The following is a 19,097-nucleotide window of genomic DNA, read 5'->3' on the forward strand; positions in this document are numbered from 1 at the left end:
GGCACACTGTTTACCGATTCTTCACAGAATGTTAACTCACAGGAGATCAAAATAGTCTGTGTATGAACTTTATGATCTGCCAAAGTCAAGAGGATATCAAAGTCCAGATGGCTGGATCCCTGAACCCACCCATCTTCCCAGATTATAAATGTGCAGGCTGGGCACACTCCAGCACCGCTGACAAGAAGGAAAGCCCTGCAAAGGGTGGCACTCACAGCTGGAGAGAGAACACAGAGGGGTACATTGCTGACAGAGAAGCAACGATGGACCTGACTTCAGTTCTCTCACTGGAAACCTGGGTCCTCCTGGCCATCAGTCTGGTGCTCCTATACCGGTGAGGAACCACCAAAGTCCCTCCCCACTGTGTCATTGGATTGGGATTATACTGAGACCTACATTCTGGAATTGTCTGGAAGGTCAAAAGTGATATCAGAAGCAGGGGATAGAGGTGGATCAGTGGTTAAGAGCACTGACTGCTCTTCTACTGGACCCGGGTTAGAATCCCACCACCCATATGTGACTCTGTATCTACAGTTCCAGGGGGGTCTGATGCCCTCCACAGGCATTAGAATAAAAGTTTGGAAGTGATAGCGGAAGTTGAAGTTAACTCTTGTAAAAGCATTTTAAAATTACATATTGTTATTACATGTTGATTTACTTTATTTTTCGGTTTTGTTCATGTTTATTTCCCGTCTTCTGTATGTGTGGTTACAAGGTTTTCTGTTTCACTTTATAGACTTGGGACGCATAAATATGACATTTTTAAGAAACAGGGAATTCCTGGGCCCAAACCTCTGCCGTTTTTAGGAAATGTATTGAATTACTACAAGGTGAGTTTTGATCGAACTACCCATAGAGCTTCCCTGATGGTCAATAATGGTTTAGTTCTATTAAATGTTCCCTGGGAGGAAACTCTGAGACTTCAGGTCTCCATGCAGTGTGTTCTCATGATGCTAGAGAATGTCCAGTGGTTCCTTGGGGGCTCTATTGCCCACTTAAAACTATCAAATGTTCATGTGTATGTGTGTTTATAGTGTGTATACATGTATTTGCATGTGTGAGTCACTGTATGTGTGCATATGCATATGGATGTGTGTGTGCATAGAGAGGCCAGTGGTGGATACTGGGTGTCTTCTTGATTGCTCTTCACTTTATACTTTGAGGCAGGGTCTCTCAATTGTTCATCTGGCCAGCTTGTTCCAGGGACCCTTGACTCTGCCTCCTCCAAGTGGGGACTACTAAGGGTTTTACCCCAGCCTGGCATTTGCACAGATACTGTAGATCCAAACTAGTTTTTAGGGTGTGCTTTTCCCACAGAACCATTACCACAGCTCCCATTGCCAACATTCCCCCATATTTATTATTTTGGGGTGACTGTGTGTATGTAACACAGCATACACGTGCAGGTCAAAGGACAACTTGTGGGAGTCAGTTTTCTCTTTCTACCACATGAGTCCTAGGGATGAATCTCAGGTTATCAGGCTTGGTGACAAGTGCCATCTCATTTGAAGCCATCTCACTGGCCCTGATGTCAGTTTACTAAGCCTCAAGTTTGCCTGAGGTGAAACATGGTGATCTCCAGCCCATTTAATCTTCATATTGAGGACATGATGCTCAACCTTTATGAGCAAAAAGAATTTTGTTTCTTAACCAGTGCAGATTCTGACATGGTACTTCTATACTCATTTGAAGAAAATCTTGGAGTGGTTTCCAGCTGCAAGGACATCAACCTGTATGCACTAGATTAAAATTCTCCTCCTTGTATCTGGGTTCATGAGCAACATTTTTTCTTCTTACTGAATATTTTTGAAGCATTAGCTTACCACAGACCTACACACACACATTTGGGGGACTTTTCATGTACTTAGGTTCTCTAAATGATTATTAAACCCCTAAAGTTATTCCCATGACTGTATCCCCATCATTCACCATTCATGGCATGCCTGGGTTCTTGAGAACTAGAGTATTTTGCTTCATTCTCTTCCTTTCAGAATGGAGGTCCTGGTTAAGGACTGATTCTTTTAGGAAGAAGATTTTTATTCATATATGTGTGCATACTATTACAAGTGTAGTTCCTTCAGAGGCCAGAAGAGGGCATTGGATTCCCTGAAGCCAGAGTTACAGATGGTTGTGAGATGTTGCATGTGGGGGCTGGGGACAGAGCTTGGACCCTTGGCAAGATCAGCCAGTGCTCTTAACTGGTGGATCACATCTCCAGCCCTAATACCAGGTTTTACTTCTGTTTTGTTTTTGTGGGGCTGAGAATGAAATCCAGGGCCCTCTACATGCCAGGGCAAGTTCTCTACTGCTGAAATGTACCTACACTTGCTTCTCTTCCTTTAAAGACAGCATCCTGGGCATGAATCTGAGCAGCAAATGTGAATAACTGAGACAGGATGACAGCTGTCAGTCACCTAGGACACTTGACTACACAATGTGTTTTGTAGTTCCTGTTCAAGATTTGATAAAGGCAAAACCACTAGGGAAAGGATGACTTAACAAAATTTTTAGAAACTTCAGGAATAAGCATGTGATATGCCACATTTATGGATCATTTGTGACAAACCTGCTTTGACCCACGGCCCGGGGTCAGTCCACAAGAGACATTCCCAAGCTCACATCTTGAGAGCGAGTGGCAAAGCTTGTGCTTAAGAGGCCACAGGAAGGTGGTTTTCTTCTTAAAGATTCTGTGCTTGTCTCACACACTCTTTAAAATAATTTATCACCATTATCCTTGTGTGTGTGGTGCGTGTATCTGGTGCTGTGCGCGTGTGTATGTCTATGACTGTGCATGCAGAGGTCACAGGAAGGTGTCACATGTCCTCCTCGAACACTCTGCCTTTACCCACTGAGTCATCATGCTGGTGCCACTAAAGTTACTGGAGAACTTTTCTCTGTCAGAAACAGTAGCCCTCAATTCATGGGATTGAGGGTTTGGTTCCCTGGCTACAAAAGGGCTGGTACATACAGGACAATAATTGATTCTATGCTATTTCTCTTTGTAGGGTATATGGACATTTGATATCGAGTGCCATAAAAAGTATGGAAAAATATGGGGGTGAGTATTCTGGAGAATTCCATGGAGTTGACTTTTTAGGAGGATATGATCCACTTGTGGAAGGACAATGCCTGCCCAGAATTGTAGTAATGCACCTCTCTGTCGTAACGGTGATGACAGGTGTCATTGGTGCCATGGTTCACAGGCCTACTTATCTGGAGAACATTGCATACTGAGGCTTTCAACAGGCTTTGAAATGCTCTATGGAGCCGGGCGGTGATGGCGCACACCTTTAATCCCAGCACTCGAGAGGCAGAGGCAGGCGAATCTCTGTGAGTTCGAGGCCAGGCTAGACCGGCCTCCAAAACAATACAGAGAAACCCTGTCTCGTAAAACCAAAAAAAAATGCTCTATGGACTCTGGGCCAATTGCGTGTTTCTTATTTTTTATTTTATTATGTTTTTGAGACAGGGTTTTTCTCTGTGTAACAGTCCTGGCTGTCCTGAAAGTCGCTCTGTAGACCAAGTTGGCTTCAAAGTCACAGAGCTCTGCCTGCCTCTGCCTCTGAGTACTGGGACTGAAGACATGGACCACCATGCCTAGCAGGGCCTTTCGTTTTATTCGGTGGTCTCATCTCAATGTTTCTCTTCTTGAAACTTCCTTTTCACTCCACGAAAGGCACTGTTTCACATCCCCCTAATCTGCTCTAACAAGTGTGTGGCACATGTTGATAGGGTTTACTGAGGGATGCGGAGGCAGGAGCATCATGAGTTCAAGGGCAGCCTGGATTGCACACACTTGTGATGCCTTCTCTGTGCCACGTTCACTTATTTCCCCTTAGAAGCCCTCCACCTCATGCTCTCTCACCTCAGTGTTGACTTTAACATGTCCTTTGGAAGCAGGGACAGGGGAACATAACTAAGGACTTGGTAAAAGATACTTATCTTTGCAAATGTAGAGATTTTGTTGTTTATGTTTTAATTCAAGCTAAGGGTGGTTTTCCCTTCCCGTAAGAGGGACATGTGCTATGATACAGATCTAGACTGATCTCCTGTGACAACATACTGTATAATTAAAGTAGGGTCACGTAACATGAGGATCAAAGTCTGAATTTGGGCTACCACTTCAGAGCCTGGCCCACGTTGATCAGCTGTTTCCCCACACAGGTTGTTTGAAGGTCAAAGACCCCTGTTTACTGTCACGGACACAGAGATGATCAAGAACGTACTCGTGAAGGAATGCTATTCTATCTTCACAAACCGACGGGTAGGTAACTTTTTTTAATCTGAAAACATTTGAAGATTCATTTTTGTTATTTTTACTTATGTGTATATATGTGTGTGTCTATATGAGTGAATGCCATATGTGTGTAGGCTCCTGTGGAGGCCAAAACAGGGAGTGAGATCCCCCGAAGCTGGTGTTGCCAGCAGTTGGAGGGACTGACATGGGTGCTGGGAACTGAACTTGAGTCCTCCAGCAGAGGAGCAGCACCCTTAGCTGTGACCGTCCACCAAGCCTCCCCTTTTTCATAATGCAAACTTTTTATTTTGCTTATTGAAATTTTTTGTTTGTTTGTTTTGAGTTTTAGAGACAGGTTTTCTCTATGTAGCCCTAACTCTTTTGAAACCCTCTCTGTAGACCTGGATGGCCCCAACTCAGTGATCTACCTGCCTTTACCTGCCTCTGCTTGCCAAGTGCTAGGATTAAGGGCGTCTGCCAGTGCTGCCTAGCAAGACTGGGTAGTTAGCTCCCCCTTTTTCTTTTTCAAGGCAGGGTTTCTCATGTAGCCTTGGCTGCCCTAGAATTCACTTTATAGACCAGGCTGGTCTCAAACTCACAGATAACTGCCTTCCTCTGCTTCCTGAATACTGGCATAAAGGTGTGCAACACCACTGCCTGGCTACTTCTTTAATTAAAAAATGAAATAAATATATATTCATAGTGGCTTCCATAATAATATACAAGCAGAGTCTAGGTATTTAGAATATACATACTATATTATTGTAATCTAGTTGTAGATGGACACTTTCTCATCTAGATTGTGCTTACATTTCCTGTGTCATGGGTCCTTTTTTATGTCTGTGTGGTGCAGTACAGTTTCTCACAGGTCTAGATTTGTGTGGTGACAAACTCTGAGACTACAGAGTGGCTCCTTGACCATGCAATTCCCTCTTCCTAGCCCATTAGCTACCATGCAGGGCCTGTCTCCTTCTCTCCTTTTGTATCCATTTTCCTTCCCAATAAATTGTGCAGTCAGGGTCAAGTCTGATGACTGTTTACCTGGCCCTTCTGTGTGGATTTGCTTCTGTACAAATTATATCCTTTTAGATTAGCTCTTAAATCTATGGCTTTACTTATATTTATTATTGTTTAACGTAGGATACTTAATTCAATGTTCCCTATCTTTGTGTGTGTGTGTGTGTGTGTGTGTGTGTGTGTGTGTGTGTGTGTGTGTGAAACATGGTGATCCCACTGTTCTATCTGGAAAACCTATTGGTTCTCTCCTCTACCTTATGTGTCCTGGAATTGAACCCAGGTTGTTGGGCTTAGCAGCAAGCACCCTTACCTACTGAGCCATCTCTCTGGCCCTCATTCAGCCTTTGGTCATTTGGTGAAGTTGGCTGAAGGTCTTGTTTGCAGCTGCCCTTCAAGTGGAAGCCATTTCCATTTCTTCTTGTTGTGCTAATTGCTTTACTATAAGGGCAGTTGGAAGACTCCAATTAGCATAGATTATAAGTGTGGAATATAGAAGGAAGTTCCTACTAGGGAAATAGAATTATATTTTCCCTTTTATCACTGCATAAAGAATTAAGGAATAATGATTTCTACAGAATAATTCCGAAACAAACAACCCCCAAACCAAAGAAACCAGGGGCCAGAGAGATGGCCTAGTGGCTGAAAGCTTTGAAAGAGGATGGGAGGTTTGTTGCCTGCATCCACATCCAGTGGCTCATGATTCCCTGTACCTCCTGCTTTAGGAGATCCAACTCCCTCCCTTGGTCTCTGAATGCACTGCATGCTCATATGCATGCTTTTATGCACATACATACATCGTACATGAAATACTAAAATAAACTGAAAAAAGACCCAAACATCAAATCTTTAAGTGTCTCAGGGCTGGGGAGATGGCTCAGTGGGTAAAGGACCTGAGTTTGGATCCCTAGAATCCACGTAAAAGCTGGGCGTAGCAGCAGGCATGTGTTACTTCACAGCTGTGTTTGGAAATAGGTAGATCCTAGGGGATTGATGACTAGCTTCGCTAGCAAAACCAGAGCCTTCTACATTCAATGAGAGGCTCTGCCTCAAAATATGCAGTAGAGAGTTATAGAGGAAGATGCCAGACCTCTGGTGTCCAAATGAGAAGACATGAGCTTTCACACCAGCATTATAGTCTACAGACAGACGCTCTCTCACACACAACTCTCTCTCTCTCTCTCTCTCTCTCTCTCTCTCTCTCTCTCTCTCTCTCACACACACACACACACACACACCATATCAAGACATCCTTTTCACATCACTTATATTGTAAATACAGAACTGGAGAACTTGTCTGATGCAAAGTGAACTTTCTATCTGTTCTCAAGCCATTCATTATCTGCATAGCTCTGGAGAATCTACTAAGTCTTCTTCCCATCTTCACCCCCACCCTTAGAACTAATTTTCCAACCATAGAGAGATTTACATTTAGAAGGATCCTGGAATATAAAAGCTTGAAAGCTCAACAGGCAACCCAGTGAGCACCTGGTTTATTATAGGCTATGAGGAAATTCTGACTTTTTTGTATCTAACATGAGACTTGATCCATAGTAAAAAGTCAGGAACTAATTGTTACACAACAGTGCAACTAGCACTGTTGCAACCATGGAAAGTTCTGGACTTACAGGGAGCAATAATTGTATTTTTTTGGACTATAGGATTTTGGCCCAGTGGGGATAATGAGTAAAGCCGTCTCTATATCTAAGGATGAGGAGTGGAAGAGGATTCGAGCCTTGCTGTCTCCCACCTTCACCAGTGGAAAACTCAAAGAGGTGACTCAAATACTTTATGTTGAAATGCTTGTGTGGCTTGAGTCTCCACACCTAACTATGGATGCCTTTGTGCTTTGTGCTTAGATGTTCCCCATCATTGAACAGTACGGAGATATTTTGGTGAAATTCTTGAGAAGAGAGGCAGAGAAAGGCAACCCTGTCACCACGAAAGAGTAAGTAGCGGTGCATCCCCTGCGGTTCTGGGAGAGGAGGGGCAACGGGGCAGAAGGGTCATCCATCTGTGTGTCTCCCATGGACCAGCTGCTCCTTCTTCCCCTTTAGACACCAGATGGCAAAATACACAGTAGAAACAAACATGATAGTGCCAAGGTCACAAAGGTAGAGGGTTGGTAGGAGAGGAAGGAGCTTGGTCAGTGCTGAGGTGGTTGTCCCTGTCTTGCCCAAGAATATGAATTATTCCAGGCTTCTTGCTACATGTGTTAAATTTCCATGTCTCCCTCTGCTCAGAGTGTTTGGGGCCTACAGCATGGATGTGATCACAAGCACGGCATTTGGTGTGAGCGTCGATTCTCTCAACAACCCAAAGGACCCTTTTGTGGAAAAGGCCAGGAAGCTGTTAAGATTTGATTTTTTTGATCCATTGTTCTTGTCCGTAGGTATGTTTGATGGTTCTTCTGGCTTTTGACCCACTGATCTTGTCTGTGATCATGTTTGTCAGTTCTACCTTTGTCTTCCATATTTACCAAAAGTAATAGGTCTGTTGGCACATAATTTACCCCCTTAAAGGAACAGTCCAATATTTTTAGTGTATTCAAAGATACGTGTCCCCTGAATTTTGTTTTTGAACTTAAATTTTCTTTTAGACAGGATCTCAATGTGTTGCTATTGCTGGCCTAAAATTTGCTGTGTAGATCAGGCTGGCCTTGAACTCACAGTGATCCCCTATCTCTGTCTCCTGAGTGCTAGGATTAAAAGTCTAAGCCACCACTCCTGGCTTTGTTTTAGAATTCTTTTATTTATCCTTTCACAATATCATATAGGTATACAATCTATCTTGGTTATACCCACCAGTAACACTCAACTATCACTTCTATCAGACACCTCAACACATCTTTCTCCTAAGTTATGTCCCTTACCTTTTTTGGTCATCCAGTGAGTCCAGTCAGTGCTGCCTGCTAGTGATAAGTTCATGAGTGGATACGCCATGTCCAGGGTATTGCCTTTCATATCACGCCTCCTCCGCTCTTACTTTATTCCCACAGTCTCTCACATGATGTTCCTTGAGCCTTGTGGTGGTGGTGGGGTTGTTGATATAGATGCTTCACGTAGGGCTCAGCACTCAACAGTCACTTATTCTCAGCACTTGAATCACTCAGTCGTCTGCATTGACTGATGGTCTACATGGCACGTTACCAATGACACCTGCGGAGTACTTTATCTAGCCATACTGAACATTTGCACCATCATCCTTCAAGCTGCCCTGACCTAAGCAACCACCAATTCATTTTCTGTGTATTTACACATTCTGGGTATGTTGTATCAATGTGATCATAGACTTTGTCATCTCTGCGACAGGCCTTCATCATTTAGCACAATATTACATGAAGCAAGTGTCACTGTCTCCCATGTCTATTAATGAGTAATACTCCATATCCGTTGATAGACACTGAAGTTAGTATTGCATGTTTACCTGAATTTTGCTGCTGTGAGCATTTGCATATAAGGTTATGTTTGAGTGTTTGTTTTTATATTTTGGAGATACAGATTCAGGATAGTTCTTGAGTCACAAAGTAACCCCTTTTAAACATATCACAGTGGAGTATACATTTTCCACAGTGGCTGCAGCATTTTCTGTGTCTTCTGGAAATGCAGGAGAGTTCCAGGTCCTCCATTCTCCACTTGGCTGTCCCATGACTTTGATCATTTCTGCTTAGTGGATACCCTGCAGGCTGGACCTGTGGTTATTATTAGCATTCCCTAGTCCTATGCAATTGAAAAACAAAGTTGATGTGCTAATGTCTGCTTTTAGATCATATCTTTTGCATGGAAGAATTACTTTAACATTTTTAAAAGATTAATTTATTTTTATGTTATGTGTATTTGTGTTTTACTTCATGTATATATATCACATGCATGAAGTGCCTGATAGTTGAGAGCAGCCATGTGGGTGCTGGTCAAATCTGGGTCTTCTGTAGAGCAGTCAGTGCTAACTGCTGAACCATCTCTCCAGCCCCTGTAGTAATTTTTTGTGTACGTGCTGGGTACAACTAGCAGTGGTGCATCATTTAGGGTTTTAATAGTTTCTCTGTCAAATCTTTTCTATACACAGTTCATTATCCTTTTGCCTACATCCATGCTTCTTCAACACCTAATATCATCCTCTCCTGGTCTCCTTTTAAGAATCATTCCAGGGGAGGGTCTAGGCCCTGCCCTGGATGAAATGACAGTCTATGGACACCCCCATGGAGGGCCTCACCCTCCCTGGGGAAATGAGGGGATAATGGGGGAGTTGGGGGGAGGGCATGGGAGGAGGGAAGGGAAAGGGAGAGGGACCTGGAACTGACTTGTGAACCAACCGTGTTTCTAATCTAAATTTAAACTTAAAAATAAAAAAATTTAATAATAAAGAAGAATAATTCCATATCCACACTTATATGTGTTCACATATTTACATTTATTCATTAGAGGCTAGACTCTGGAAGTGAGGGAGATTGTTTGATTTTTCTTTCCTTTTGAGTTTGGGTCTCCTGTCTTTGAACCTGGCTTTAAAAGGATGCTGGGTACCAAAAAAGGTGCTTGTATGGCAAGTGTTTTATCAATGAGTCACCTCTCCATTAGTTGTTAGTTGTTTTAAAATTGTATCTTTAAGGTAAAGTTTGATTATTTGAGATTAAAAAAATGAAGGCTGTAAGCCTCATTGCCTTTCTTTCTGCACTATCTTTGTGTATCTTCATTTCTTACTTTCTCAAGACATTTCTACTTCCTTGCTCTGTGGAGGAGATCCCAAGATCTCATGCATGCTAGGCAAGTACTGTACTATGAAACTATATCAAAAAGAATTTTTAATCACCTCCTAGATTTCTTTTACCCATTGGTTAATGTATTGATTAATTTGCACATACCTCTGACTTTCCTCATGTCCTTTCTGTTGCTAGTTTTGTTTTACATCATGCCAGTTGAGAAACAAATGCTATCTTGACTGTTCTTCCTTTATTACTTATTTATTAGCTAATAGAATTATTTGTTTATTTATGTGTGGTGTGTGTGTGTGTGTGTGTGTGTGTGTGTGTATGTGATCAAAGTTTTCTTTGGGCTGCCAGCTCACAAATAGTTATTATTTATTATTTATTATGAAATCTTGGCCTTAGCATAGGCTTTTTCCCAAGTAGCTTTTACAACTTAAATTAACATGTTTCCTTTAATCTATATTCTGTCACGTGGATTGGTTACCTCTCCTCTGTACCATGTGTCAGAGTTATTTGGGGTCTCCCTGGCATCTCTCTGCCTCACTTCTCAGACTGCTTCTCTTTCCCTGGAAGTCCTGCTTATTCTCTTCTGCCTGGCTGTTATCCATTCATGTTTGTGTGGCATGTGGAGATCAGAGGACAACTTAAAGTAGTTGGTTCTCTCCTTCCACAGAGTGGGATGCAGGTGTCAAACTCAGGTTGTTAGCCTCGTCTTCAGGGACCTTTAGTTGTTGAACCATGTCAAAGGCCCCTATCTGTACTTTCTGGATCTACAAAGACTCAGGAGCAGAGATAAATCCAAGAGTCAGATTTGCTCCTTTGTCTACTCCAAAGTGCAGAAGGGGCGTTATGATGGTAGCCCAGTGTGAACAAGGTCGCAGAAAGAATGGCTTCTGGATGATACACTGGTGTCTTATTCTTTAGATTGCTTCATGAGTTCTCTAAAAGAAACTTGCCTTTCCACTAAAGCTTATTTTTTAATATATCCTTTCCAGTACTCTTTCCGTTCCTCATCCCAATATATGAGAAGTTAAATGTCTCCATGTTCCCAAAGGATTCCATAAGTTTTTTCAGAAAATTTGTGGACAAAACGAAGGAAAATCGCCTGGATTATAACCAAAAGGTAAAAAGTAGTAGTCTCATGAGACGTTCAGGCTTTGATAACATGCTGGACTGTGAACATGAGAGCAGTGTGCTCCCTTCATCTGTCACTAAAGATAGATAGAAAAGGCTAGATTCAGAGAAAAAGAGAGAGAGAGAGAGAGAGGAAGAGAGAGAGAGGGAGAGAGAGGAAGAGAGAGGGAGAGACAGACAGACAGACAGAGAGGGAGAGAGAGAACATTTGTTTTTTCTGGGAGAAGAGATGATGGAGTTTTGAAAAATTGATTGATAATAATCCAGGAATTAACTCTTAGCAATATGAATGAAAACTAGAATGCCCTGCATAAGGATTGAAACAAAAAATGGCAAGGATCAAGGCCTATGCAAGATCAAGACAGCCAAATCTCCAGCATAGGTGAGAGAGGACCTCTCTAAGTCCCACCCCTTGCTGAGAAACTATTGGTAGTTTATGGCTGCAAAGCGGGGAGGTATGGCCGCCAGTAGGTTTCTTGTACACTAGTGGATGGCCCCACAACCAGGCATATATGGGCAGCACCAGTTGGACTCAGTGGGTTATTTATAAAGAAGAGGTCATGAGGCTAGGAGAAAGAAATATTACAAGGGATATAGAAGGAATCAAATGGAGAAAATAGTGGGGTGGATATGACCATATCTCATTATAAACATGTATGAAATTCTCTAAGAGTAGATAAAAATGATTAAAATGGAGGGAAATACTATTTTAATCTCTTTCAAAAACATTTTCAGTAAATCAAAGTTATAGTTTAAAATTATCTCTATTGTAATTTATATTAAAAGTAGCTGATATGGTAGCTGGATTGCTTCCTGGTTTAGCCACTGTTGCTTTTGTTCTTTGATGACTCAAGCAACACTAGGCATGTCTTTGAATTTAAGGGAGCTACATTCTCAGAAACGACATTAAGCTTCTGCACCCCTGATTCACCATTGACCTTCTATTTTTGCAACTTCTCTTCCTGCTTCCAGCACCGAGTGGATTTCCTTCAGCTGATGATGAACTCTCATGACAATTCCAAAGACTCCCACAAAGGTAACCAAGGACTCCCTGCCCTATGGACAAGGAAGCTCTTGAGGAGTAGTCGGGTTGCTCAGAAAATCTTTGGGAAGGTTTTCTAGCAGAATATCTCTGTTGGGTTGCTGAATGAAGGACATGGTTATTATCTACATGGAATTTTCTAGAAGCACTTGGGCACAAGTTTGTTCCAAACATGAAGGGTAGCCATGATGAAAGACATCAGTGGTCTCTGTGTGTTATCTAGGTCTGGGCTGTTTCTGTCTTTCCCAGCACACTGACTAGGAACTCTGCCTAGATATCCCTCATCGAGGCAGGACACATGCGCCCACACAGTAGTGATGCTTTGTGGGAACCCCTGGTGGACATGTGTTCTCTATGGTAAAAATTTGCTTTTCTTTGTGTGTTGAATAAGTGGCATCTGGTGAATGCCTCTTTGTACAAACACATTCTCTTAATTCTTATACACACTTAAAAATTACATATAGATTTTTATCCTTTTCAGGTGTGTGCATGAGTGTGTGCACATGTGTATACCCCTATGTGTGTGTGGATGTCAGAGGAAGGAACCAAGTGTCTTCCTTGATCACTCTCTGCCCGATTTCCTCAAGACAGGGTGTCTTATGCAACCTGGAGCTAGGGTGACAGACAGCCAGTTCCAGTGATTCACAGAGTTGGGGCTACAGGGGAGTGCTGCCACATTTGACTTTTTACATGGGAACTGAGGATTCAAACTCAGGTCCTCATGCTTGTGTAGCAAGTGCTTTTACCAACTGAGCCATCCCTGTAGTCTCCTATCTATGGTTGTTTTAATTTAAAATCATTATTACTGCTGTGTTTGCAAAATGATGACATCTGAGTTCCAGACTTTATTCTACCTGTGTGTATCAGTAGCTAATATAAATGGAGTCTTGCATTCTTTCGTATTTGCTTATTTCTAGTACATATAATTGCATATATATGATCTTCTAGTTTCGTGTATTTTGTACTTCAAAATGTCTCCAGTTTGTCCATTTGAAACACTTTCATGTGATCAGCTAACTTCAAATTGGTCTATACTCCTCCTTTTGAGACTGGGTCTCCTGTAGTCCAGGCTGATCTCACATTCATGATGTGCCTGAGGATTGCCTTTTAACTTCTATGCTACCATGCCTAGTTTATACAGAGCTGGGGATTGAACCCAGTGCTTCATGAATCCCAGCTAGTTCTCCTTATATTTCATTTTTGATAGCTAAGATAGCTATTAATTTAAAAATACCCACTGATTTTGGGTTTACACTTAAGTTTCAATTTAGTAGCAAGAACTTACACTAATTGGGAGAAAGAATTTTCCAAATACAAAGTCATAGCACTCGTGGCAAAAGGGTAACAACTGCCTGTAGCTCTAGCTCCATAGGCTCCAAGTGTCATCTTCTACCCTCTATGGGCACTTGTATACATGTGCATACACACATAAATAAATAAAATTAAATATCTTAAGATCTAGCAGAGGACTGGAGTTCAGTTCCAAGCACCTACTTCTGAAAGTTCACAACCTTCTAAAACTCCATTTATAGGGGATTATATACCTCCTTCTGGACTCCATGGGCACCATGCCTGCACACACACACACACACACACACACACACACACACACACACACACACACACAACAACAACAACCCACCAGACAGACACAAATACTCATAAATAAAAAATAGAAATAAATCTTAGAAACAGAATGAATTCCATGTCTTGAAGTTCCCCACTGATGATGATGAGGATCAGAGCATAAACCATGGGACATCCTGACTGAAGCAGTCTTCCCCTTCTCTGGATGTGTCACATGGATGTCAGAGTGAGAACAGTCCCATAGTCACTGAACTGCTTCCATGTTTATCTCTAGGGAAACAGGAGCCTCATTTCATTTTCTCCTCATCTCTTCTGTGATGGTCCATTCTGACTTTCCTGAAATATTTTCTTACTTTCAGCTCTCTCTGACATGGAGATCATAGCCCAGTCAATTATCTTTATTTTTGCTGGCTACGACACCACCAGCAGCACACTTTCCTTCGCCCTGTATTTACTGGCCACTCACCCTGATGTACAGAAGAAACTGCAGGAGGAGATCGATATTGCTCTGCCCAATAAGGTGACTGAATGATGCTTGGAACAGGAGTGAGAAGGAGACACCTTCTCATCACCCACAGCGTGGTGTGTGTGTGTGTGTGTGTGTGTGTGTGTGTGTGTGTGAGAGAGAGAGAGAGAGAGAGAGAGAGAGAGAGAGAGAGAGAGAGAGAGAGAGAGAGAGAATGTGAGTGCCTGTGTGCAGGCACAAGTTTGTATGCTTGTATATAGGTCTTAGGCCTAACACGGGATTATTCTAAATCACTCTCCACCATGTTTTTAGACAGGCGTTCTCCATGAACCTTGAGCTTATCAATTTGGCTATGCTATCTGACCAATGCCCTTTCTCTGTCTTCCTACCCTCACAGATGTGTGCCACTGTGTCTGGCTTTATGAATGGTGTGTATCTGAACTCAGGTCCCTCAGGTTTGCATAGTAGACACTTCAGTAATTGAGATATCTTCCCATCCCCAAGTGATAGTTATTGTAAACACTTTGTAAGGGATGCTCTGTTGGAGGATCCATTTAAATGGCAACTCTCAGCTGACAGTAATGCCAGTTACAAGAAATCTGACACCCTCTTTGGACTTCTGTGCTCACTGCCCTCATGTGGTGGACATATACTTATGTAGGCAAAACACCTCCACACATAAAATAAAACAATTTTAAAACCCTTTAAAATGCCTCATAAGTGCCTTGGACCATTGCAATGCTGAGCGCAGCTTTATAGCTATGGAGAACTCAATACTACTGAGAACGATGCAGACCTATTGAAAGTTAATGTAAATTTTCAGCACAAATCTTTTCCTTTCTTCCCAGGCACGTCCCAGCTATGATAAGGTGATGGAGATGGAGTACCTGGACATGGTGCTGAATGAAACCCTCAGATTGTACCCAATTGGTAGTAGACTTGAGAGAGTCTGTAAACAAGATGTGGAAATGGATGGTGTGTTTGTTCCCAAAGGCTCCATAGTGATGGTACCAGTTTTTGCTCTTCACTATGACCCACAGTACTGGCCAGAGCCTGAGAAATTCCGCCCTGAAAGGTACCAGAATCACAGGAGTAGGAGCTCACTCTGAACTATGCTGGTATTATATGCTATGGTATCTCTTATGGAAAGATGATCTAAATGTGATTTTTCATCCATTTGCATTCTATGAGGAGAATGACAGAGAAAGTGAAGAAAAAGGAGGAGACGGGAAGAGAGACAGAAGAAAATATGAGAATTTAAATAAAGAGTATTTTTCTCTTTCTCCCTCAAGTAGCAAATGATGAACTTAAGTGTGATGCAAGAACTCATTTTCCTTCAGTCTAATTGGCATGTGCTTTTCAGATATGAAACCTAGCATTATCCTGAATAGACTTTAGCGTTTAGAGATGCATCCTGTTGCTTTTTCTTTTTTATCCATTGACAAATGCAGCCATATATAATGTGTTTTGGTCATTTTCACTTCGCATTACCCTGTCTCTTCTCCCTCCACTGGTGTTCAATCCTACTTCTCCCCATCAAGTCTTCCTCCTCTTTTCATGTCTTCCTGTTTTCTTGTGACTTGGGAGTTTAATTAGGGTTGCTTGCATAAGCATGGGTATAAGATTATTTCCTGGAGACTAAAAAGCTCACTTCCTCCCACCCCACGAATCATTCATTGTCAATAGTTCTTTAGGGAGGTGGCACCTCATGAGCTCCCTCTCCCATCCATGATGGAAAGAATCAACATGGGTCTAGTCTTGTGTAGGCAACCACAGCTGCTGGGAGTTCATGAGTACAATGGATGTGTCATGTCTAGATGATAGTGTTTAACAGTACCCCTTTCATTCCACAACTATTAATTATGCTGCCCTCTCTTCTGAGATGTTCCCTGAGCCTTGCAGGGGTGATATAGATATCTTATTAAGCAGTGAACACTCCACCGTCACTCATTTTCAGTATTTTGACCAGTTATGGGATTCTGTCTCCCACTGCAATCAGAAGCTTCTCTGATCAAGGCTGAGATCAGCACAAATTTTTGTGTATATACATAAATATTTATAAGGCAGTTTGATAACATATCCACTTAGCAAAACAACAGTAGTACATTCTCCCTTAGAGCCTATGACCTCCCTAGACATTGGATTCTGACCAGATTTATAGTACCAGGCATTAATTTCCTCTGAATTGGAACTCTAATTCAATCAGACAGTGGTTGGTTTCCTCTATCCCATGACACCACTATTACACTAGTGGGCACATGGGATGCATTTTCTTTCAAATAGCATTTGTCTTATCTAACATATGGAAACTATTATAGAGAAAGGGGGTAGAAAGAACCTTTAGTGTACAATTCTCAGAGCCAAATTTCTGAGAGCAGAAATTCAGTGAACCTTTCCCAAATTACCTGTATGTCACTAGTTTAGATGTCTGAAAGCAAGTTCATGTATGTAGCTCTTATGCTTCTATCTTTTGTTGACCTATCATTATTGTGTGTCTCCAGGTTCAGCAAGGAGAACAAGGGCAGCATTGATCCTTATATATTCCTGCCCTTTGGGAATGGACCCAGGAACTGCATTGGCATGAGATTTGCTCTTATGAACATGAAACTTGCTCTCACTAAAGTCCTACAGAATTTCTCCTTACAGCCTTGTAAAGAAACACAGGTGAGGGAGAAAACTATCTTTGTAAATAATGTTCTGAGAGCCTTTTTTCCTACTGAAAGTTCTGTGTATAAAAACAAATATGATTGTTTGAGGCTTAATAATTTGTTTTATGGGCAAATGAGTTATTTTGTATACATGAGCTAAGGGGCCTTTGGTTCTGTGTCAATATAGGATACAACTTTATCATTATGAAGAGTTAGTGAAGGTCAGCATGACAGGATTATATGCATCCTGTTTGAAGTTCCAGTCTTGTCAATTGGAGGTTGAATATGTCATGTGCCATCAATAGGTGCAGTGATTGTCATGTTTGTGTACTCTTCTTCAAGAACTCACAGAAGCTCTCCTCTGAAAGTCTTGTCGACCACTGGCTACACATTAGAATCACTGAGGAGATTTACAACTCATATATGAGGTCTGAGAAATTTCTCAGTTGGCAAAGTGCTTACCTAACATGCACAAAGCCCTGTTCCCCCCCCCAGAACTGCAAGAAGTAGCTGTAGTGATGCATACATGAAATCCATGCACTCAAGAAGCAAAAGCAAGAGGGTCAGAAGTTTAAGTAATCCTTGACCACTTAGTAAATTTGAAGCCAGCATTGGCTACATGACATCCATATAAAAAGCAAAAACTGAAACTCATGATGTCTGGTCATTTCTGAAATCCTAAATTAATTTACCTGGAGTCTGACTTTAAAAGCTCATCTCTGACTTGAAATGTATCTTCCCAGGGTTAACTTAAAAGTTTCAACAAACCAAAAACAGCTTTTCAGGGCTTAAAATATGGCATAATAACTAATAACCAGGTCCAAACATGTTAAACATACCTGTTTTACTCTAAATCAACACAACAGAAATAATATAAACCAACATGATTTCATCTCAGGCCCTGTATGCAGGAGATTCACAATCAACATTTTACCCAATACAGGGTTTGGATGTAGTATCTCATGATCTAATTGACACAGCTTGGAGAATAAGGAAGTTGAAATATATGACGTAAAATGCAACTTTTATGTTTCTACAAATCTTTATCATCATGAATTTTTATAGCTTTTTTCTGGATTGCTGTTGGTTCACTCATTGATTTTCAATACCTTTATTATACTATTGCAGATCCCAATGAAATTAAGCCGAAAAGCAATGCTTCAACCAGAAAAACCCATTATTTTAAAGGTTGTGCCACGGGATGCAATCATAACTGGAGCGTGACTTTCCCTCAAGGACTTCTCTTGTGTTCCTTGAGAATGTGGTGTCTAAGAAAATTGGAACCTTGAACTTACTTCATGAATAAAATGCAAATGAAGATGAGGCTTAATCAACTGACTCTGATGCATGGTTATGGATTCAGTATACCCATTGAGCTTTCTCAGTGTTAACACAGAGTACCATCTAATGTAAAATGAATAAGTCAGTGACAGAATGAGAAATTCATCTTCTATGGTGCTCATGGGACCATGTCCATGCACATCTGATTGGCTCCATCAACTTCTTTTGAGCTCTTTTGAGAGTAGCCATGCCTCTGCAATTTGATCAATAATAATTTTAAAAGCAAATACGAACCATCATGACAACTCTTATTGTAAAAAATATTCCACAATAAATGTACACTAAGCATGTAAACCTCTCTGTTTTTAAAAAATGAATTTGTTTATTTTACACCCTGGCCACAATTTACTCTCCCTCCTCTCCTCCCAGGTCCTTCCCCTACTGCCCTGCTCTGTTTCCACTTCTCCTCTGTTTCTATTCAGGAAAGGACAGGTCTCCTATGTGTCAGCAAAACATGACTCATCAAGTTGCAGTAGGACTAAGCACCATCTTATGTATTAAGGCTGGGCTGAATGAGGAATATGGTTCCAAAAGCAAGCAAGAGAATCAGAGACAACCCCTGCTCCCACTGTTAAGAATTCCACAGGAGGACCACCATGCATGTATGTCACACAATTGTAACATGCATGCAGAGGGCCTATGTCAGTCCCATGCAGACTCCCTGGTTGTCAGTTCAGTCTCTGTGAGCCACTATGAGCCCAGGTTAGCTGATTCTGTGAGTTTTCTTGTGGTGTCCTTGACCCCTCTGGCTCCTACGATCCTTTCTTCCCATGTTCTGCAGTATTCCCTGGACTCCACAAAATGCTTGGTTGTAGGTCTGTGTCTGTTTCCATCAGTTGCTGGACAAAGTCTCTCTGATGACAATTGGGCTAGGCACCAAAGTGGTCACAGGCAATGGCCAGTTCAGGCTATGTATCTGCTATTGC

General features: G+C 41.7%; 1 protein-coding gene across 1 annotated transcript; it reads left to right on the forward strand.

Moving 5' to 3' along the window:
• Positions 1-205: 205 nt before the first annotated feature.
• Positions 206-18,462, forward strand: LOC101836914 (cytochrome P450 3A31-like). Its single transcript, NM_001281600.1, is given in 15 exon segments — positions 206-334; positions 737-830; positions 3,006-3,058; positions 4,165-4,264; positions 6,913-7,026; positions 7,111-7,199; positions 7,495-7,577; positions 7,579-7,591; positions 7,594-7,643; positions 10,949-11,076; positions 12,060-12,123; positions 14,076-14,236; positions 15,031-15,257; positions 16,684-16,846; positions 17,959-18,462. Coding segments are annotated over 15 exon segments (1,506 nt in total). The 5' UTR covers positions 206-263; the 3' UTR covers positions 18,055-18,462.
• Positions 18,463-19,097: the final 635 nt, after the last annotated feature.

The sequence above is a fragment of the Mesocricetus auratus genome, unplaced genomic scaffold (assembly GCF_017639785.1).
Source record: "Mesocricetus auratus isolate SY011 unplaced genomic scaffold, BCM_Maur_2.0 Super-Scaffold_100008, whole genome shotgun sequence".
In the NCBI taxonomy this organism is placed as follows: domain Eukaryota; kingdom Metazoa; phylum Chordata; class Mammalia; order Rodentia; family Cricetidae; genus Mesocricetus; species Mesocricetus auratus.